Consider the following 24432-nt stretch of genomic DNA (forward strand, 5'->3'; position numbering starts at 1 on the left):
TGCACCCCTGTGGTACTGTGTTTTGTGTTGGGTTATTATGAGGGACAGTCGTACAGTTACAAACATAGCAAATAAAACATCTTTTTTTGCATTTATTTTTCAAGAGTACTTGAGAAGCATCTAGGAGAGGAAGAAGTAGCAATCTCATTGATATTTGATTCTGTTGAAGATGGGGACATGGGAAATTACTCTTGCTATGTTGAGAATGGATATGGACGTAGGCAGGCCAATATGTTTCTCCAGAAAAGGGGTAAGTATTAGTTCAGTTGTCATTTTAAATGAAATGCTTCAATATGCACAGTTCATGACAATATGCAATAATAATAGTAATAATAATAAAAGTAATAAAAACGAATATATTGTAACATGTTTATGTTGCTCTTAGACTATAGAAATCAAATTGGGAGCAGAATCAGTAAATACTATAAAGGCGCATATTGGAGACCTCTAGTGACCAAACAGAGGTAAAATTGCAAATACAAAAACTTTTCTCCAAAATATGCTGATTAGTAAAAAATATATATTTTATTCACATCAATAGTTAAAAAACATTAAGAGTATACCCTCTAACGCCTGACGCGTTTCATGCTTACCCAGCACTTAGTCATAGGCAGAATCCATATATCTGGATTCTGCCTATGACTAAGTGCTGGGTAAGCATGAAACGCGTCAGGCGTTAGAGGGTATACTCTTAATGTTTTTTAACTATTGATGTGAATAAAATATATATTTTTTACTAATCAGCATATTTTGGAGAAAAGTTTTTGTATGTTGCTCTTAGTACAGAAGATTATCTATGATGGCATAGTATGACAGCATCTTTCTGTACAGGCTATATAGACGAAAACGTTGTTACTTCTGCAGCAGTTGCACCTTTACTCCTTATTCTTTACGGGTCCCCTGATGAAACTGGACTACAAATCCTTAGCATAATTTAACTCTGAGGCTGGCACATGCAACATATAGCGTCTCATGATTCCAGAAAAAATGCTTTATTTGGTAGCAGCCTATAGCCTAATACAACAGGCAACTATTAAATAATACCTTGTAAAAACTTCCCAATAATGAGTCACCTCCTATGGTACAAGATAGGCAGGATTTGTGGAAAGACCAGCAGGCCGCCCATGCCATATCTGCACTGGTGAATGGGAAGGCAGAAGATCTGAACAACTATTTCACTGTCCCACCCTCCCACTCTCCTCTCTGGCCTAGGGACGCCCACACTTCAAATCCTGCCCTGTATAAAGTGTGAAATAAAAAGCACAAGACAGAAAGTAAAGTTATTAACAGCCACATTTTGGTATAGTAGTCAGAAATGGTGCCACCTACAGTAGAACTATTTCTAACATGACCTCTTTGACTACGTGGCCTCTTCTGTTTTTCTTCATTCTCTCTTGGTAACCTCATCATATCCACTGATTTCGCCTATCACTATGTGGACAAAACATAGATCCTTCTTTCCTGCCCTGATATCAAACCTGCTATTCAGGCTAAAGTCATACAGTACATCAATACCATGATATCCTGGTTTGCTGTTCGCCACCTGAAATTAAATATGTTCAAAACTGAAATGCGCATATTTCCACCTAAATCTGCCCCCTCCATCTGACCATTCAGTCAACATTACTTTACATGAAGCTTCCCAAATAAATGTCTAAGCGCCACTTTCACCTTTCACTATTTCACCTTCTCAGCCCACTAAGGGGGTTATTTACTAATGCAAAAATCTCAGGAAAAAAAAAATTCTTTATAAAATCTGACTTTTACATTTTTTTTCCGGAATTTATTAAACCCCGGAGTCAGAGAAGTCAGAATCTGAAAATCAGGCATCTTAGGCCTGTTGAGGTTGCATATGAGTCAATGGGAGAAGTCCCAATGATTTTTTGATGTGCGCTGGATTTCAGGCAATGCCCCGAAGTTTTCAGGTGAAAATTACAAAAAAATCTTGAAAATCTGATTAAAAAGTCCAAAAAATTTGTGAAAATCAGATTTTTTTTTCCTGCAAAGAAAATTTTCAGGAAAAAAATTAATAATAAATAAGCGTAAAAAACCCAAGTGGATTTGATCGGCGTTTGTAGCAGAAAATATTGGGATAAATTGGACTTGATAAATAACCCCTTAAGTGTCTGACCAAGAATTGCTGTTTCATTCTCAGGAATATTGCAAACATATGTTTGTTCCTCTGTTCTTCTACAGGACCTTATCCTTTCCAGGATAGACTACTGAAACCTCTTATTTTGTGTCTCTAAGCACATCTCCACTCATTGCATTCCATCCTTACCATATCTAATCACATACTATAACCTGTTATAAAACCTCTCACCTGGTCAAGTGGCACATAAAGTACAACATTTCTCATCCTGCTCTTCAAACATTTCCTACTGTATATCATGTCTCTGTACATTCCCTCACAATCCTTAAAATCAGCTCAGGACAATCTATTGTCCATTCTGTTCATTGCAAAAAATGAATCATCATCATCATTTAAAATGAACATTTCAAAAATGAAAATTTTGAGCTAATTTTTGTGTAGTTCCACTAGGCAATAGTCCAAATTCGATTCGAATTTGAAAAAAATTCAAAATTTATCATATACTGTCTTTCTAAAAATTTGACTTCGACCATTCACCATCTAAAACCTGCCGAATTGCTGTTTTAGACTATGGGGGACCTCCTAGTACCTATTGGGAGTCAATTGGTGGACTTTGAAAAATCAAAGTTTTTAAAAAAAAACTTTGATTCAAATTCACTCGAATGTGCTATTACTTTGATTCATTAATTAGAATTCAGACTATTCACCCGAAGAAAAAAACATAGACTTTTTTAATAAATTCCGGTTGGTCTTTTTTTATTCGAGTTTCGAAGTTATGGGAGTTCAAAAAAATTCCCATTTCTTCGAAATTCAACCCTTGATAAATCTACCGCAAAGTATTAATTCTCACAGTGAATTTGTTAATAACTGTACTCTTGTACTCTTGATGCCTTGTAAATCACTGAGTACACTCCACTATATAAATACATAAATATAATTCGATAGTATACAAAAGCAGCCCCGAAAAGGGATTAAAACAAAAAGAGTAAGACAGTGAAAGAATTATTAATTTACGATGACCATAGAATTGAGACTAGGGAGAAGTCACATTTCATTAAGGCCCTTACTGTATTAAGTCACAGTAGTTACTACTACATGGTATTAATGTTCATTTTTCTAGAATGAGACAGTGAAAAGTGACCTTTGCGTACCTTGTATATTTAGAAATTCATAATTTTAATGAGCATTGTGTGTTCTTTTTCATGTGACAACTATTTCTTTGGTCTGAAAAATTAAAAATGACAGCTGAAAATACCATGTAATTTAATCATATCAAATTTCTAGAAAAGCCTCTAAAGATGGAAGTTTTTTTCCCTTCTACATATCACCATGGTAACATGTTCCACTTTTAGTTTCTTTGTTCAAATATACATAGGCTGCATGTTTTTTTTTTTCAATTCTGTAGACAATTGGCTTGATAAACCAATAATTATTCAGGCCTGTAGACGCAAATTATTTTAATTAAGGGAATCAGAAAGAAAACTGTAAGGAACAGTGTTTCTTTTTAATTATAAGGTATCCTGTATTTATAAAGTTATTTTTAGTGGCATCTTCTAGTTTCTGCTTAAGGAAAACTTGCTTGATAAAAATCTTCTTTTAATGTGTCTAGTAAACATTAGGAAGGTACTGTTCATTCTGTCTTTATTTTTATACCTGATTCTGCATCTCAAAAAGGATTTATTAATAAGGGTTATTCATGAAGATAAGTAGACAGGTTCTAACCAGAGATAGTGGCTGCAAGTTATTTTCTCAACGTGTAATGATGAGTCTATTTAGATACTTGAGTCATAGAATCTTAGATCACAAATAAAGTTCCATCCAGAATTGATTTGCTGATAATGGAGTGGAAATATTTACTGCCTTCTTTACTTAAATATGGGCCAGAATTGACTCCTGTTTTGTCACAGAATGAATGACCTCACTAATTAAACTCCAAACTGCTATTATTTGGATCAAGACTCAATTAATGATTTAATTACACAGAATCAGCAGCATGTATGTCATGATTTTTGGCTATAACTAGTCCTTTACCAACTAGGGTGGTGGAGCATTTGCTACATGCGACCCTCTTTCAGCCAGGATGGGCTTTCGCAATATGGAAAACACGTATTGATGTTGTTGAACTTCAACTGCCAGGGATGTAAAATAATAGATGTTGGAAGCCAGGGGTTCTTTGCAAACAAATAAAACAGGCTTTATTCAATATAAAGCACCACAGGGTTGATAATACTCACAACTGAGGTAGATTATAGCACATGCCAGGTACATTCACAGATTAGCAGAAACAGCATAGAAGGCACCATAGAAGAAATAGTATGGAGAGTTGATAGGATCACCTTCCAGGTTTCCAATACCTCATGTGGGCCGGATCCAAAACAGCAGACGTGTATCAGGGTTTAGAACACTGCCTGAGTTCCCTTGTCAGTATTGTGGTCCCTTCACTACAGGCATGGTAGAGCCTGGGGGAGAGCTACTCCCTTTTTATCCTCCTTGATGGAGCTTGAGCTGCTCTTGCTAGCTAGATCTCTCTATCTCACTTTCACTAGAAAGTGCTATGAAAAGAGATATCCTATACACCTTCACCTCGTTCATGGCTAGGGATGTCGCGAACTGTTCTGCGGCGAACTTGTTCGCGCGAACATCGGCTGTTCGCGTCCGCCGCAAGTTCGCGAACGTCGCGCGACGTTCGCCAATAGGCGTTCGCGTCAAAATCGTTCGACCATTCGACCATTCGGTCGCTAAAATCGAACGATTTTCGATTAAAATCCTTCGATCGTTCGAATCGAACGATTTTCGGATGTTCGAAGTTTGCGAACTGTTCGCGAACTGTTCGCATTTTTTGCCGGTGTTCGCGAACGGCGTTCGCGAACACATTATCGGCGGTTCGCTACATCCCTATTCATGGCATCCCTGTACCCCGGCTTTGCTAAAGGGGATGTCCCTTTAGGGCCCAACACTTCTGGGGCCTTGTTGACTGCAGGCTCAGTGGAACAACTGCCCAGAACAAGTGCTGCAGGCCAAAGAGGAAGTGCCCCTCCCTGCAGAGCATTTTGTTACAACACTGCAGGAAGGTGTCACTACCTAGAACCAATAAAGATTGTATTCAAATAAGATGTAATATGTCACATGGGTGTGTCCCAGCAACAGAGAAAGGAGGCACTGGAAGGGAATGAAGCCATAAGAGCCATTACACTTATGGGTCCCTACAATTGTTACACGTACTGGTAAATTGATTTGCCATGTAGAAATATAATTTCTACCAAAAACAGTGAGTTATCAGGTTAGTGATAAAATAAGCAAAAGACATTCTCCGCAGAGTGCCCTTTCAGTTTGTCAAAGAATGCATCAAATCCTCACTTGGGTACTCCGCTATCCCAACATCCGGCAACAAATTAAAGAATGAGGAGAGCACTTCTCAATAGCAAAAAAAAGCTGTGGTTGTGTTTATTTAGGGCTACTACACGACATGTTTAGGGTCATTACATACCCTTTCTCAAGTGTCGGGGAATGACCCGAAACATGTTGTGTAGTAGCCCTAAATAAACACAACCATAGCGTTTTTTTGCTATTGAGAAGTGCTCTCCTCATTCTTTAATTTGTTGATCAGGTTAGTGATGTCATACTGCTATTTTATACAACTGTATACATATATAGTGATCTGACCAATTTCACCAAAAATTCACAAACCGGCAAAATTTTGCCAAAATATATTAAAGTCTATGGGCATCAAATGTTGTTGTCAATTTTTTTTTGTGCGTCAATGTTTTTTACCCATTGAAGTCTATAGGCGTCATTATTTATGTGAAACTCAAAAATACACTGCTCATCACACACACACATATATATATATATATATATATATATATATATATATATATATATATATATATATAAAATATACATATAATAAAAATATGTGTGTTTAATATGCAGAATGAATAGAAAATAAAGCATAATATTGCTTTCATTTAATATCTGCAAAAAAAATCCTGCCAGTTACCTAAACATTCAAATTTTATTTCTGAACTGCGGTGACAGTAATAAAAATATCCTAATTCATTTACAAAATGTGTTCCAGCACAAAACAGGTGCAATATTCATATGGAAATTTCGCCACTAGTAAGTGGCTGCAGTTTATCAATTTAAAGTATGCCAATGTCCCTGCCAAATGTAAAGTAGACAATTGGCAATGATTACACTGACAGAAACATTGCCAAGATCTACAAAATATAAACAACAAAGAAAATGTGCCAAGAATGCTTGAGTAAAATAAGATGTTGTATGAGTTGGGTATAGAAGATTCCCTTTGTGCTTTAAGGATGCCAACTTGCTCATTAATCTTTGGCCTTTATACCATTAGCCACGATGAGCGTAAAGAAGGCAACATTGACAATGTAGTTCATGAGCAAGTATGTCATAGTTAGCTAATCAATAGCAAGGGGATTGTTAATACTTCATTTCCAATTTTTCTACTTCTGTTTTCAACACTTAGGGGCAGATTTACCAAAGGTCAATATGAAAATTTGAATTTAAAAGATTCAAATTTCGAGCTAAATTTTGTGTACTTCAACTAGAGAATAGTTCAATTTCGAATCAAATTTAAAAAAAATCAGAAAATTCAGATAATTGAAATTTATCATGTACTGTCTCTTTAAAAATATGTCTTCAACCATTCACCATCTAAAACCTGCCAAATGTCTGTTTTAGCCTATGGGGGATAGCCTAGAACCTAGATGGAGTCTATTGGTGGGAAAAACTTAGATTCCAATTCGATCAAATATGATATTACTTTGATTCGTACGATACAAATTGGATCGAAAACGATTCGATTGAAGACGGATCGAATTTTGAATTCATGTGAGTTTTTTTAAAACTCCCATAAATTCAACCAATAGAAATTTATTATTAAAATCAAATTTTTTTAAACTTTAAAATAGGCGAAAAACTCGAATTGAATTTGATAATATATGTATATACTCCCTAGTCGAATTTGAGAATTTTGATCATATAAAATATTCAGAAATTAGAATTTTCATTTCGGCCCTTGATAAATCTGCCCCATACTGTATCCCAATATGGCCTGCAACAAAGCCTGCAAACATATAATTTCACTTTGTAAATCAGATCAGCTGCTCATGCAAATAACATGGTTCATCATATGGGTTTTTTGATCCTATAAATATTGAGAATTCAGGCTATAGTAAATGCAAATAAAGACAAATATATAAAGGAACACTGTCATCAAATTAAATTAAAAAGTATTGTTACCATTTGCAACTGAAAGCAATATTTAACAATATATAAAACATGTTTTAGAAGATAAAAAGTAGTTTTTTATTGTTCTTGTGTTAATACTGTTGGCGGCGTCTCATCGTTTTTCTAGAAAGTTGCAGTTCTGTTATTCTTAAAGGACAAGGAAAGTCTAAAATAGAATAAGGCTAGAAATGCTGTATTTTGTATACTAAACATAAACATGAACTTACCGCACCACAAGCCTAATCAAACAAATGATTTTTGCTTTCAAAGTTGGCCACTGGGGGCTGTCATCTTGTAACTTTGTTAAACATCTTGGCCTGACCCTGACCCTGCACATGCTCAGTGTGGTCTGGGCTGCTTAGGGATCGTCATAAACAAAGCTGCTTGAATTCTGCATGGCTGGGAAGTAAGGCGGGAGCTCCCCCTGCTGTTCATAAGTATGATTGTTTCCCTGCTCAGCAGTTAGGGACCATCTGAAAATTCCTATCCACAGCAGTAAATGAAGGGAGAATTTCACTGCATACAGTCAGGTTTCTTATAAAAACTGTACACATTTTTTAATTAAAGTATATTGGAGAAAGGTTTATTTTTCATTAAAGAATGTAAAAATCTGATTTTATTGTTTTGCTTTTCCTTGTCCTTTAATGGGGCACACATGGTAAGTCTAGAAGTTGAAGAAGAAGTGCCTAACCCTACCCGCTCCTCTTGAATGGAATGTTGCCTAATGCAGGTAGTGCTCCATTAAATGAGCATTGCACAGGTTACTGCTCTCCTAAATGTGGCCTTTTATTTATTTATTGCACTTTGCACACTGCGAGGGGCATTGTAAATAAGTCCTCACATCTTCATTGATAAAAAAACATTCTGTCACATGCAAAAATGTTTTGGCTATCCTATCCAAATCCCAATTAAGTGGCAGCAAAATGTCCCCCCAAATATCCCCTCTGAGGGTTTTGTATTTCTCATGCATCTGTAGGACTCTGTTTTTTATTAAATGTGTGCTTGTAAGAAGTGCTTTCTGCATCATCTGGTTTATCCAACAGCATTGGTTGGAATTGACATTGGCTTCCAGGAAAAATACCTGCTTCACATCCCACTACAACAATTTCATCCCACTGACATGAATGGGGTACTCTGTATGGGCATAAAGTCTAAAGCATCACCAGAAAAAAAAAAATACAAAAAAATACAAAAAATATATATATATAATATATGTATATATATATATATATATATATATATATATAGTTCAGCCAGTGTCAGGGACAAAAAGTTCCAAGATCGAACTTAAACTTTGGAACAAATAAACCTTTATAATTTTTTGCCTCATAAACTTTGTCCTCTTGAATCATTCCTTGGAGTGCTGTCACACAGGCTGAACTATTTGTATTCTTTTTGGACTGGCACCCAGGTCGTTTGATTTGTCTCATATTCATATATACATTTCGGTCCTGCACAGAGGACCTTTATCAAGACATCACAAAGGTCCTCAGTGCAGGACCGAAATGTCTACAAATAGAGGTAAGAAGGTGCACACCATAAAAATAAAGTATGAGGTGCTAATCCATAGGTGACTCCCCATGAGGGTCTCCAAACATGTACATGTATACAAAAGAAGAAGAACGGATTGCACACTCAATTTTCAAAATACAAAAAAAGTAAATAATATTTATTACAGAAAAAAAGAGGGTAACAGAAATTGCAAAAATAATAAGTAAGCCCAACTTGTTTCGACCATATTATTTTTGTAATTTCTGTTACCCTTTTTTTCTGTAATAGATATTATTTACTTTTTATGAATTTTTTATGAATTTTGAAAATTCAGTTCAGGACCGAAATGTCGACTTACACCATTAAAGCTTTGCACATAAATTAAGTCCCACGAGTGCTCTGTGTTCTTTATGCTGATATTACTTTTTGCAGCAGCACCTGTGTTGTTTTGCCTTTTTATAGGGGTCAGTGCGCTGCTCTCCCGATTCTGTGTATATATATATATATATATATATATATATATATATATACAGTATATAAACACATTCTGCAAGTATTGACAGCACTCCAAGGATATTCACAGTATATGTATACACCAGGGCCATACGGGGACTTAAAAAGTATATACATATACTGGCAGATACGTGTAGTTTGTTACTTTGAGTTTTACTGTTAATAATGATTGACAGGCGCCTTGGGACAACCCCTTTTGGCGCCACTTTTTGAACTGTATAAATGTTTGTTTGTCTGAGCACTGTGTTATTACCCCCGACGAAGGCTCCAGGAAGGAGCCGAAACGTTGGATTTCCAATAAACCTTCACTTATTTATGATTATCGCTGAGTTGTGAATATCCTTGGAGTGCTGTCAATACTTGCAGAATGTGTATATATATTTCGGACTAGCACCCAGGTTTTTTGCTTTTTTCTCATGGTTGTGCACTCCACTCCCTTTCTCTCTCTCTCTCTCTCTCTCTCTCTCTCTCTCTCTCTCTCTCTCTCTCTCTCTCTCTCTCTCTCTCTCTCTCTCTCTCTCTCTCTCTCTCTCTCTATATATATATATACAAAGAAACGTAGGCAGGGTGACCTGAAGCACATATTAATGGGAATAATAGGAAGCAGGCATTTTATTTCCACTAATCAAATTGTGCCATAGAAGAAGTGGCAGCATTTAATCATAAATCTCAATGAGAATGCAATCTACAGAGAGAACCTCTAATAAGTTATTTTATAACAACAATAACAACAAAATACTGCTACTACTACTAATGATGATGATGATGATGACAATGAATACCCCCTGTCATTGTGGAATATGAGAATGAATTCAAATTAAATAGGCAAAAACCTAATTGTATAACAGTAGTTAACATAACAATTCTTTTTTATTTCGTAAGGTCATCTTTATAGAATTTATAGTGGTCAGAATGTGGCTAATAAATCTGGTGTGTCCCCATCATGTAAGTCAGTCAAAGGCTTCATTCAGCCCTGTTCTTGTTCCCACGTGGTGCCGGTATTTGCCTTTGTTTATGAACCTCATCACTGTGCTACAAAAGAAGCTGCTGCTGCTGCACATTGATAACAAATGATTGCATTGGGATAGACATTGTGCCCTTAAAAACAACAGGAAAAATGAGACCATAAAATAACTTCTGGGAATAGAGGTTAATAAGTATATGGAGAGATTAGAATGAGATTGGAGAATATAAGAGATGCACAGAGCAGCAATCAGGGGCATTTCTCAGGAGTAAAACCCTGTACAGGTACGAGACCTGTATCCAGAATACATCGGGACCTGGGGTTTTACTGATAACTGATCTTTTTGTAATTCGGATCATATCTTAAGTCTGCCAGTAAATCATACAAATGTAGGGATGTGAAAATCTTAGACACCCTTCCACATTTCAGACAGGCACACCCCTAGTAATATGGACACCTCAGTGGATCCTTATGGGGACCTTGTGCTTATGTCATCCCTGCAGTTCTCACAGTGGATGCTAGATGGCACTGTGGTATAATATAAAAGGGCTTGAAAGCCATGAGGTAGAGGCCATTGCTGCTGAACCTTTCCTCTGTTAGGCCACAGAGGTTAGGGGTGGTGGAACTCATCCTGAGTATAGTGAAGTGATAGTTATACCCTTTAATAGATCACTCTAGGAGTGATAGATAGGGTATGTAGTTGAGCAGCTCAAAGCTCCGCCGACGAGATTAGAGGGATTAAGATCCCGGGTATTACTGACCCCATAGTAGGTCCTAAGTGTTAAACTCAGGGAAGTAAGAGTTTCTTAGTTCCACTTAAGGTAATCCTGAAGATTGGGTAAATACCTTCCAACAAGCTGCATTGTTCTCTACACATACTCCTTACTCCTCAGAGAGTTGTTCTATATTCATACAGTGAGTATATTGTATTACCTTGATTGATCTCTGTTTTACTCTATGTTCCATGCTCCATGGTGAACTCTTGTTTTGGTTAATAAACTCAGTTTATTGTATAAGCAAATAAAACTACTGGTGCCCAATCTCTTGTGCATTACACACAGTTACAGTTACACTACACCCTACCTCCACCCCGCAGCGAGGGCTTGCCCCTGAGAAAGAGAGCTAATCTGTGGTCTCAGCCCACAAAGGAAAGTAGCTAAAACTGCCCTCACACAAAGCAGTTTACTATAGCGCTACACAAACATTAAATAAACCCAAAAGGCTGTTTTTTCCTTCCAATAACTATTAATTATATCCTAGTTTGGATAATGTACATATTACTGATAAAAATTAAATCATTTTTAAAAATGGAATCTATGGGAGACTGTCTTTCTTAAATTCGGAGCTTTCTTGATAACAGGTTTCCGGATAATGGATCCCAAGCCTGTACTATAATCTGTTATAGGTTCATAGTCCATTATGAAAGTCATGTAATACATTAGGAATTCTGACCATCCTCTGTGCTCTGGAATAGATAATAGGGAATGGTTGAATTCTACGCTTGGTGCAGGGAATCGCTTTGGTGCAGCACCAACTTAATATACAGGATCCACTTATCCCAAAAGATAAAAGAATAAACAGTAAAGGAATATCGAAGTCGAAGGATTTTAGCGCAAATAGTGTTCGAACAATCGAAGGATTATTCCTTCGATCGAACGATAAAATCCTTCGAATCGAACGTTTCTAAGTATTTTAATCCAACGATCGAAGGAATATCCTTCGATCAAAAAAACTTAGGAAAGCCTATGGGGACCTTCCCCATAGGCTAACATTGACTTCGGTAGCTTTTAGATGGCGAACTAGGGGGTCGAAGTTTTTTCTTAAAGAGACAGCACTTCGACTATCGAATGGTCGAATGGTCGAACGATTTTTAGTTCGAATAGTTCGATTCGGAGTCGTAGTCGAAGGTCGTAGTAGCCCATTCGATGGTCGAAGTAGCCCAAAAAACACTTCGAAATTCGAAGTTTTTTTACTTTGAAACCTTTACTCGAAGTTAGTGAATCTGCCCCCAAAATACAAAAGACGGAGCGATCTATTGAAACCTCTCACATTCGGCTAATTTGCTCTCGTGTGGGGAAAACATAGACAAGGGATCCTCCGCTGGATTTTAACTGTTAGACAAGAGCTACTGTATATATGGTGAAGTACAGTAAAGATCAGCCTGCACTCGGAATATACTTACAAGATTGCGGATATCAAATCGCATCTCATGACAATCTTTGGTTCACCGGTCCTTTGCTGCTGATCTTATTTGTAGTTCATAATTAGGCGTTGCGAGGTTTTGTCTTCCCGAATGGCGTTTTCTCCTCGTTTGTCCCAGTTCCAAAATGGTTCCGGTCTCCAGGCATTCTTGGTGTTTTAAAATCACAAACTGAATATTGTGAATCAGCCAGACTGTTATTAGTTAAAATAGATTAATTTCACTTTATTGTGTAAAACAAAGCCCAACGCGTTTCATATACACTATGTACTTCATCAGGGGCAATTGAACGAACGCTACCGCATCTTCGATTTGAAATGCTCACACTGCCGAATGCTAATTTTGATGCCGGCGTCAATTCCGACAATGGGCGTTCATTTATTTGTCCCGGAATTGTCACTGGCGTCAAAAAACTTTGACTAGTTTATTTTCCACTGGCAAAATGCGGTAATTCACCATGAATTTGCACCTGTTGAATAAATTCACCCATCACTGAACACTAGCGAAAAGTCACCAGTGTTTGGTGCCCAGGACATAACTTCGTATATCAGTGAATTGTCGCAGTGGTTGCGAATTTGCACCTGACAAAGTGGTGCGAGGTGTGCGAAGCGGATGCTGGTGAAAAATCACCAAGAAGTGAATCTGCCCCATGTGAGAAGGTCTTTCTGTAATTCAGAGCTTTCCAGATAACGGATCTTATGCCTGTATTTGATGAATAGTGATAATTAGCTTTAAATGTTATGTCATTATGCAAGACAGGCCACAGCATTTAGTGGCACAAGTTGACCTGGAGGAGAGGGGCTTTAATAAATTGATATTCTTGGGTGTTAGCCACCTTTTCTGTAATTATTAAAACATCTAAACCAAGACATTTAAACACGTAACGTTGCTTATTCTGACATTTAAGATATAATATCAGTGCAAAATAATGTTGCATCATGAACCATTACAGAGCTCCAAAATGCATTGTTTCCATTGCCGGCGGCGTGTTCTGTGAATCCTTATGTGCCAGCATTTAATTATGGGAAATATATTGCACTTTACCTTAAAAGCAACATTTCTTACAGTCTGAAGCCAGGAGCCGATCAGAGATACAGTAGGGCCTAGAAGAGCACCAGCTCATTAAAGTTGTATAGTGAAAAATAATATATTTATTACTGAACAGGACAAATGCACTTCATTGGGTTTGCTTGTTACCACTGTGCTGGAGACACTATGCTGTTACCATTGTGCTGGAGACAGGTTTACTGAGAAGGAAAACAATGTAACTACTGGTCACAACCGTTTTGGCAAATCTTGCTGAAATTGCCGCAATGTGTTAGGAACGAATCTAAATCTGTGGTTGGAATTAAACTTGTTTTATTTTACTTGGAAGCATTAATTGTGCCAGAGGACTATTGTAAATCCACTGGGGCTAAGTGACTGCTCTGAACATAAAACTCAGAACATAAAAGGAGCTCTTGACGGCTATTTTTGTAAATACGATATATGTCAGCTAACAGCTGTTTTCATTTGATTTCGCTGAGTGCTTTCATTTTAGGATTATTCTGTGAAAGGATCATTTTGAGCTTTGCAACAAGTATAAAGTGAATCTCTTAAGCATTAAACCTTTATAGCCTGTAGCACAGAATACAAACAAAACAGAAGCTGATGTCCCACCAGTGCGTAAATACTTGCAAATCTGTTCCCTTCCCTAGTTTACATTTGGAAGTTAATTATGTAGTTGATTACAGCCATGTTGATCCAGGGACTGGTCCCATTGCCATTTTTGGTCAAATTGGAGTCTCTCCAATTTGACCTCTGAGGCAAATGGGAGAGATTTCAGATGGGTTTTCATCTTCCTCTGGATCAACTGGCAGTTAGGCAGGTTATATATGGACTTAATAGGTTGAACTTGATGGACGTGTCTTTTTTTCAACCCAACTTACTATGTTACTATGTAATTAGCACTAGGGATGGGCGAATTTGACCCATTTTGTTTCGCCCAAAATTCGTTGCCGGCGAAATGTTGCTGACACCCATTAAAGTCTATGGGCGTCAAAATTTTTTTTATTTTGACTCACAACGCCATACAAGTCTAGGGGCGTCATATTTTTGGCGAAACAAGGCGAAAAAATTCACCCATCCCTAATTAACACTGCCACTACTTTTAGCTCATATGGACTGCAAGTGAAGATCATGTACAGGGAATAAGACGCCCCTGCTCTATGATATAAGGATATCAGATGCCACAAAGTAGACCAGTGACCATATTGCAACATTAAGCTAAAAGTCAAATGACTTAGGGGGCTATTTATTAAAACTCAATTTTTTTCCATTATATTAATAATAAAAATTCAACCTTACTCCCAACCACGATCTAGCTTAATTTAGTAACTTGTAATTTGGATCAAAAATTGTCCTTGCGGGAAAAGACTCAACAAAATTGAGCAACAATTTGACTTTTTCTTATTGTGTAAAAACTCAAATTATTCAGAAACAGCCTGAGACTCTCAACAATCATGAAGGCAAAAAACATGTTCCAATTATAAAAATGACCAACTGCCATTGACTTGACTTGCTTTTTCATGACTTGGACAGGTTTTAGCTGGAATATTTTCGGATTTGGATTTTTAGCGGCTTTGGTGTACAGGTATGGGATCCTTTATCCAGAAACCCATTATCCAGAAAGCTCTGAATTTGCGGAAAGGCTGTCTCCCATAGAATCCACTATAATCGAATAATCAAAATTTTTTGTCTTTACAATAATCCTTTTTCTCTATAATAATAAAACAGTACTTTGTACCTGATCGAAACTAAGATATAATTTATCCTTATTATAAATTATTATAAGCAAAACTGTTTATTGGGTTTATTTAATGTGTAGGTGATTTTCTAGTAGACTTGAGGTACGAAGATCCAAATAATGGAAAGATCCTTTATCTGGAAAGTCCAGAGCATTCTGGATAACAGGTCCCATAACTGTATAATAAAATGTCGAAAAAGTCAAGTTTTTTTTCCCTCTACAAATTTGAGCATCTCCCCCCCTTTAAAAATTCAACCAGAAAAATGTGAGGTTTAATAAATAGGCCCCTTAATGTCATAGAAGCCCTGGTTGCCCCATTATATTCATTGTGAACCATGTAGGAAAAAAATACAGATATTTTTGTCTTTCTTCCCACTTGATCCACATTGATATGGCATCAAGCATTATTTTTACCCACCAGGTAAAATGGAGTTTAACAAGTACTCTTGCTTGACTTGAGCTGAAGCAGAACCAGTATCATACAAGTTTGCACAGTGACTTGGTAGAGCTTGATGAGAAACAGAATGGGGGTCAATTTTTAATGCATCATTTAAGGAAATTTCATTCCAACTGTAAAATTCTACTCTTTTAAGTTACTTACATATTGCAGTGTGCAAAGTACAATATTGCAAATTGCTATGTTTTTTTCCCATAAGGCATCATTTCCGCACCATTGTATCATTCAGGTAATAGCGTCAGACACAATGGCAACTAATGCATCAAAACCCCATGCGATTGCTTGATGCAAATCAGATGCAGTTGCACAGAAATTTGAGATGGCTTGATATTGTTTCCAGTGCTCATAATTGGACCATCACAGAAAATAGTGACTGTCTATGGTATCTTACAGCCTCAGATATTTTCCACAATCTACTGATTGTCTTGCAGGCCAAGTGTTTGTAATAAAACTTCTTACTAAAAAAAATTGCAGTTTTTGCACACCAAACTTATAGCACTTTTAAGTAGGCTTTTAAAAATGTACCACACACAGTTGCAATTAAGCAGTGCAATAACTGCTTACTAAAGAATATTGCATTTCATAATGATTTTGTTTTCTTATTTACGCAGTTCTTTTTATTTATTACTTGTATTCTGGTCTACTACATATTGCTAGATAGTCCTGTTTAGAAATTGAATTTCAAAAGTATCAAAGTATAAGCAATATACACACGAAACACAAGATAAAGACAAGATATGTTATCATTCATTATTGCCCTTAATAAATTGAGATAACATAAAAGTGAGTCACATAAAGTAGTAGTAACTTCTAAAGGAACCTGACTTTGGAGCAAATTTATAACATATTGCTGAATACAGTGAGTATTTAAAATAAAAAAGTCAGAGCAAACTAGAATCCAGGATTGGATCTTATTTATTATTTCAAAAGCATGATTTTTTCAGATCGGGTAAAAACTTGAAAAAAAAAATTGATTGAAAATCTGAATTGTACGTTTTTTTTTAAAAAAAATTTCCTGAATCGCTAGTTTTTTTCACTTTTTTCCCGAAAAGTACAAATGTTTCTGTTTTTTGCCCAAAGAGCCCAATATAGTTGGATTTTGTGGCTAATTCCAGTGCAGATCACAGAAACTTTCAAATTTGACTTACAGTATATATACAACCTCAGCAGGTCTTAAATGGAGTATTTTTAGATTCGGACCAATAAAATCTTGATAAATCTCACCAAAAATTTGGATTTTATAGGTAAAAAAACCTAACATTTTTGGTTTTGGATAAATAACTCCCTAAGAGTAGAATTGTCGGTAATTAAACAGGAAATTCAGCCCAAAGCACAATTGCCTTCTCTGAACTAGAGATGCGACCCCCGCTGGACTTGCTCCTGTGCAACATCAGTAACCGCTGGGGAGCGAGGGGGAGCTGCAGCAAGAGACTCAGAATGGCCCCTGGCTAAATATTATAGAATAAATAGCTCTGTGTGTGTTCTCATGCTCCGTTTGTCAGCTGTTCTTCATAGTCCTCTGTAGTAGATAGGAAATCATTGTCTGCTGTGTTTGCTCTGCTAAGTCAATTAAGTTCATTTAAGCACATAACATTTTTCTCTTCAAAGATCAGAATATCAATCTGCGCTGGTTTATGGACACTGTTATGGCTGTGCCTGCAAATCAAGCTGCTTCAATCTGCACAATGTTGATTAATTCCTCTGCTGATTTATATGGCCCTGTCCATAACAAATCCAATGCATGTCAAATTTATATACAAATTGCAATTTTAATGAAACTTGTGTGTGATTGTTTACAGAGATGGCGGCAAGCTAATGGTGCTTCACTAGTCAGCCAGGAAGAAAGTGATACAGACTGTATATTTGCTCAAATCTAGTGATGGGCGAATTTGCGCAGTTTCGCTTTGCCGAAAAATTTGCGCATTTCCCGCGAAATGGCGAAAAATTAGCGAAACGGCGCTGGCGTCTCGTTTTTGATGCAGTTTTTTTTTCAACGCCGGCGACAATTTTTTTTCGCAAATTTATTCACTGGTGGCGAATCATGCAAATTCGAAATTCGCGCCTGGCGAATAAATTCGCCCATCACTACTCAAATCTTTTCACTTGGTGGTATTTACAAATAACATTAGTGTACAGCCTACAATGTTCACTATTTTAGGCTGTATACTAATGTTATTTGTAAATACCACCAAGTGAAAAAACATCACTTTTTAATTAGCCGTTAAATGCCTTACAGTAGTTCCTTACTAGTGATGGGCTTAGCCAAAAATTTACGAGACAATTTTTTTCTGATGTGTGTAATTTTTTCTCCCATTGGAGTCTATGGCCGTAGTTTTTGTGATGAAAAGTGGCAAAAAAATTGCACTCATCACTATTCCTTACTGTTACTGATTAATTTAAAGGGATCCTGTCATCGGAAAACATGTTTTTTTTCAAAACGCATCAGTTAATAGTGCTACTCCAGCAGAATTCTGCACTGAAATCCATTTCTCAAAAGAGCAAACAGATTTTTTTATATTCAATTTTGAAATCTGATATGGGGCTAGACATTTTGTAAATTTCCCAGCTGCCCCTGGTCATGTGACTTGTGCCTGCACTTTAGGGGAGAAATGCTTTCTGGCAGGCTGCTGTTTTTCCTTCTCAATGTAACTGAATGTGTCTCAGTGGGACCTGGATTTTACTATTGAGGGTTGTTCTTAGATCTACCAGGCAGCTGTTATCTTGTGTTAGGGAGCTGCTATCTGGTTACCTTCCCATTGTTCTTTTGTTTGGCTGCTGGGGGGGAAAAGGGAGGGGGTGATATCCCTCCAACTTGCAGTACAGCAGTAAAGAGTGATTGAAGTTTATCAGAGCACAAGTCACATGACTTGGGACAGCTGGGAAATTGACAATATGTCTAGCCCCATGTCAGATTTCAAAATTGATTATAAAAAAATCTGTTTGCTCTTTTGAGAAATGGATTTCAGTGCAGAATTCTGCTGGAGCAGCACTATTAACTGATTCATTTTGAATCCCTTTAAAATCAGATGGAGTGCATATTGTTTAGGCAAGAAAAGATATATGTGGCATCAAGTGTGTGTCTGACTATACCCTTAATAAACTAGACCTCTGTCTGAATGGGAATAACTTTGGAAAATGCATGATGGACAAGGACCGAGGGGAAGTTGTGGACACAGAACGTTTCTATAGCAAACACTGGCAGTTGACCCCAGAATGGAGCAGCAAGTTATTGTCCTGTATCAACAGTGAAGAGAATCATTTTCTCCTTTAGGCGAATGAGAAAAATGAGGTGGAGAAAAAGCAGATCCATGTGGCTGGTTTCCCATTTATTCCTTACTGTAAGTGCACTGAAAGGCATAGTGTTGGTCTGTGCACACACATTTAATTAAGGTAATTCATTTAGGTGATGAAATCTGCTCCATGTACACAAAGATGTTCTGCTTGTCTGTGCACTTACAGTTTAGTGTGTCATTAACCTTACAAGCAATACAATGGTTCCTTCTAGAAGATAAAACACAAAAAAAGACCGATTCAGCTCACCGATCCTCCCTTCGTCCAGGTGCTCAGTCGACAGTGTCCCCACTGTAAGTACATATAACTCAAACAGGCAGCAGTGATGGGCGAATTTATTTGCCAGGCGCAAATTTGCGGCGAATTTGAGCAATTCGCCGCCAGCGAATAAATTCGCAAAACGCCCGCGAAAATTCAGGCAGTCATAGGCTAAGGGATACATTCCTAAAACGCGTTAGGTGTCTAACAGCAGCAACCCAAATAAACCACATTCCAGAAGTGCTGTCTGCCTGTTTGAGTTATAAGTTCCTTCTAGAAGAGTCTAATTTGAGAAAAGCTTTAGATCATTCTTTCCTCTGGATTAACTAGAGAGTTTTTACTTAAACATGATGAATATTTGTCTTTTTACAAACTCATCTGATATATATCTGTGGTATAAAAAGTATAAACTCTATGACATAAGCATACAACTCGCCATCAGTAATAAATCATGTTTCCAAGGATGTACATCAGATACATGTTGTGACATAAAATATGTTTCCATTTAAAAAGTTTTTAAACAGCAGCAAGGTTTTATACATGTTCTGTTCCAGCACAATGTGGCAAATTAAAGGTACAGGTTTGGGATCCATTATCTGGAAACCCGTCATCCAGAAAGCTCCAAATTACAGAACCATCATCTCCAATAGACTCCATTTTATCCACATAATCCAATTTTTTCCCTGTAATACTAAAACAGTATCTTGTACTTGATCCAAGCTAAAATATAACTAATCCTTATTGGGAGCAGAACCTGCCTATTGGGTTTAATTTATGTTTACACGATTTTCAAGTAGACTTAAGATATGAAGATCCAAATTATGGAAATATCCGTTTTACGTAAAGCTCCAAGTCCCAAGCATTCTGTTAACAGATAATACTATATTGAGTTGCTATGCACTTAACATACATGAATCTTATTACACTATCCTTACAATCTTTTAGCAGGTCACCATTCTAGAAAATTCAATTTCAAAAAGTTGGTTAAATGGACAGATAACATCAATTATTTGTATACACAGTAAGTGTAAATGCAGATAAATGCAGATTGCAAAATTCAATAAAATGACAAACAAGGCTTGCAAGTCAGAAGACACAACCCTCAACGAATTCGTTATCACCGGCCTTAGGGGATGCTGTGGCTCCACACAAGACTTTTACACCCTGGTGTAGGGTATTTATACTTGGTACAAAGGGCACCATTTCCGGGGGTGCTTGGTAAATGAGCACTAATAGGAAAACTCTTGCACCACTTAGTGCTGTAGCAGTTGTGCCGTTGGGGATGAAAAATGATCTGCAATGGATTATAAGTACTTTTCTTTATTTTATTGTACATAATATACTTTCTTTTTTTTTAAACCTCTCATTTATGCTAAACCTCAGAGATTTGAATTACTCATCCTGAGAAAAAGAAATAGAAAATGTCACTGTTTCCTTTTGTAAGTTAGTGAAACTATTTAATAAAATGCTAATACAAGTCCCAGGCAAAGTCAAAATGTGCATATGATAAGGAACATCTTCTCAATGCAGAATTAAATTCAATCTATCGGTTTTTTTCTCTGCCAGAGTCTTAACTAAATATATATCCTTCTATTAAAAGGGTCTCATTTCTCAGAGCTGCAAATTCCATTGTGTTAGCCATTAATTATGTAGCTTCCCAGTGCAGTAAATAGTGAAACATAGTGAAAGTATTTTGCATTTTGTTTTTTAATCAGGTACAGTAAGACTTAAATCAAGAATATTGTACATGAACATGTTTTGCTCATTCCATAACAGCAGGCACAAGAGCTGCCGCTTTTCACAGAGAAACGTATTAGTAAATTCATTTCAAGTCTCTAGTCAAACAGATGTGCCTCTCTACACAATGATAAACTGTTTGGAATAAACAAGCGCATTCACATTTTTGTTGTCTGTATTATTTTATAAAATGCTCACATACTTTCAAGCTAGAAACACTATTTTCTATCCAGCCATAGGTCTTAGAAGTGTAGCGTGTTCATCCCAGGTACATGATACTTCATCATAACTTGTGTATGTACAGAAATAGCCGGGGGGTAATGGGGTAGAGACACTGGACTTTTTGGCAATGGCCAATGTGGTAGGAGGTTATTTTACACCTTCCTCTTGATAAAATAATTTTCTTTGATATTGTGAAGATTTCTCCTGAAGCTAGAAGGTCAGATTATTAAAGGAACAGTAACACCAAAATCTAAAAATGTTGCAAAGTAATGACAATATAATGTGATGTTCTGCTGCACTGGATACATAGCAGATAACAGATAAACTCTGTAGTTTACAATGAGATTCTTCAGAGCATATCTGTTATCTACTGTGTATCCTGTGCTTGAATGGCTGCCCCCATGGCTACACAGCAGCTTGTTTATATAAACTATAGTAGTACTTATCTGTTATCTACTGTGTATCCTGTGCTTGAATGGCTGCCCCCATGGCTACACAGCAGCTTGTTTATATAAACTATAGTAGTACTTATCTGTTATCTACTGTGTAGCCTGTGCTTGAATGTCTGCCCCCATGGCTACACAGCAGCTTGTTTATATAAACTATAGTAGTACTTATCTGTTATCTACTGTGTATCCTGTGCTTGAATGGCTGCCAGCCCCATGGCTACACAGCAGCTTGTTTATATAAACTATAGTAGTACTTATCTGTTCTCTACTGTGTATCCTGTGCTTGAATGGCTGTCCCCATGGCTACACAGCAGCAGCTTGTTTATATAAACTATAGTAGTACTTATCTGTTATCTACTGTGTATCCTGTGCTTGAATGGCTGCCAGCCCCATGGCTACACAGCCGCTTGTTTATATAAACTATAGTAGTACTTATCTGTTCTCTACTGTGTATCCTGTGCTTGAATGGCTGCCCCATGGCTACACAGCAGCTTGTTTATATAAACTATGGTAGTACTTATCTGTTATCTACTGTGTATCCTGTGCTTGAATGGCTGCCCCCATTGGCTACACAGCAGCTTGTTTATATAAACTATAGTAGTACTTATCTGTTATCTACTGTGTATCCTGTGCTTGAATGGCTGCCCCATGGCTACACAGCAGCTTGTTTATATAAACTATAGTAGTACTTATCTGTTATCTACTGTGTATCCTGTGCTTGAATGACTGCCCCCATGGCTACACAGCAGCTTGTTTATATAAACTATAGTAGTACTTATCTGTTATCTACTGTGTATCCTGTGCTTGAATGGCTGCCCCCATGGTTACACAGCAGCTTGTTTATATAAACTATAGTAGTACTTATCTGTTATCTACTGTGTATCCTGTGCTTGAATGGCTGCCCCCATGGCTACACAGCAGCCTGTTTATATAAACTATAGTAGTACTTATCTGTTATCTACTGTGTATCCTGTGCTTGAATGGCTGCCCCCAGGGCTACACAGCAGCTTGTTGATATAAACTATAGTAGTACTTATCGGTTATCTACTGTGTATCCTGTGCTTGAAAGGCAGCTTGTTTATATAAACTATAGTAGTAGTTATTTGTTATAGTGTCACCCATGGATATTGGCAGATACACGCAATACATGCAAAGATATTTTCAATACCCAATAGAAATTTTCTAACCTGTCCAATTGACTAAATAAATGATCACCATGGTACAAGAATTGTTGAGATGATCATTCTAAATCCATAGATGGTCCGAAAATCATACAAAAAAAAGACTGTGTCTGTGCGTCTATGATCAGCCTCACACTTTTGAAAAATTTCCCTGCAGCCAAGAAAGTTTATATAAGAAGCAAAATATTGAACTGAATTCTCAAGGATTCACCATGTGTGATTATTCTAAAACAACTGGACTTGCTGTGTAATTATTGGAGTCTATGGGAGGCAGCCTTTCCGTAATTTGTAACTTTATGAATAATGGGTCTCCGGATTACAGATCCCATACCTGTATTTGGTCAGGTCTCCAAAATTAGATATTCAGCAGGCCCTGACCAAGGCTGGTACTTAAAACCACAGAGTGAAGATAACCACACAGATAAAATATGGCAGGCATTCTTAAGTAAAATTCTGTACTATTAAATATTTTCTGCAAAATCCCTTCGAAATTCATAGTTTTAACGTTGCTGATTTTAGCCAATATATCTACCGTAATAATTGAAAAGGTGTTTACAACTCACAAGGACAGTGTTTTCCATTTATTGCAACAGAAAGTTTGATTTAAGGCTTATTTCTTCAATACACTTTCCTTTCAAGAGTAATTTATTGCACAGTAAAATGAGTCATAGCAATGCCGGCTACAAAAGTGTTGTCTAGTATATGTTTCCTGTAATCGGTGGCCGTTAGACAATAACAGAAACAATAAAAGACAGTGATGGCTTACTGCTCATTGTCATCATTTTCTAAGTGACATCACGGACTAGATTGCTCTTGTCAGACAGATAGATATGGATGGGTTTCTTTGGATTACCTATCCTTGGGCATTGTACTCATTAACAATGTCCTTCATCCATCATATAGATCTGTGCTGATACATACAATGAGCGCCAGCACTGAAATATTGTGTTTATTTGAAGAACATGCAGAATTAAACTCAAAACATAGCGATGGGCCAATTTATTCGACAGGCGCAAATTCGTGAAACGTGCGCCGGAGTCCAAAAACAGTGTTTCGCAAATTGTCCGGCGAAGTGAAATAGGACAAATTTGCTCATCACTAAACATGACTGAAAAAAAGAAAAGATGAATCGTAGAGTGCATTATAGGCCACCTGTATAATATATCTTCATTATACTCAAGTCGTAGGAAGATCTTAGCATTTCAAGCTCTGATGCTGGGGGGGGGGGGATTTATTTCTTCAGGCATTTAAGACCTTTTAAGACAAAGAAAGCAATTATTATTGGTGTTGTTTTGTTTTTAAAACTCAAAAACCCAACAAATGTATGTAATATTTTTATAGGATTAATGATTATCACACTGAAGAATCTACTGATTTACTTTATAAAAGAAACGTTGTTGAAGTGAAAAACATTGAGGAACAATCAAGCCAATTAATCTTTGTAATTGGATTTAATCATTCCCCCGTAATTCACAATTTGGTTTTATATTGTGAAATAAGTTGAATGGCAAATCTGAAACTTCAGTTGCTATTGAA

General features: G+C 36.9%; 1 protein-coding gene across 1 annotated transcript in view; it reads left to right on the forward strand.

Moving 5' to 3' along the window:
- il1rapl1.S (interleukin 1 receptor accessory protein like 1 S homeolog) overlaps positions 1-24432 on the forward strand; it is a 707139-nt gene that overhangs the window by 674417 nt on the left and 8290 nt on the right. The window contains exon 8 of the mRNA XM_041583301.1: positions 105-250. Within this exon, the coding sequence (XP_041439235.1) occupies positions 105-250 (146 nt within the window). The remainder of the gene's footprint in view (positions 1-104; positions 251-24432) is intronic.

This window comes from Xenopus laevis, chromosome 2S, assembly GCF_017654675.1.
Source record: "Xenopus laevis strain J_2021 chromosome 2S, Xenopus_laevis_v10.1, whole genome shotgun sequence".
Classification (NCBI taxonomy): domain Eukaryota; kingdom Metazoa; phylum Chordata; class Amphibia; order Anura; family Pipidae; genus Xenopus; species Xenopus laevis.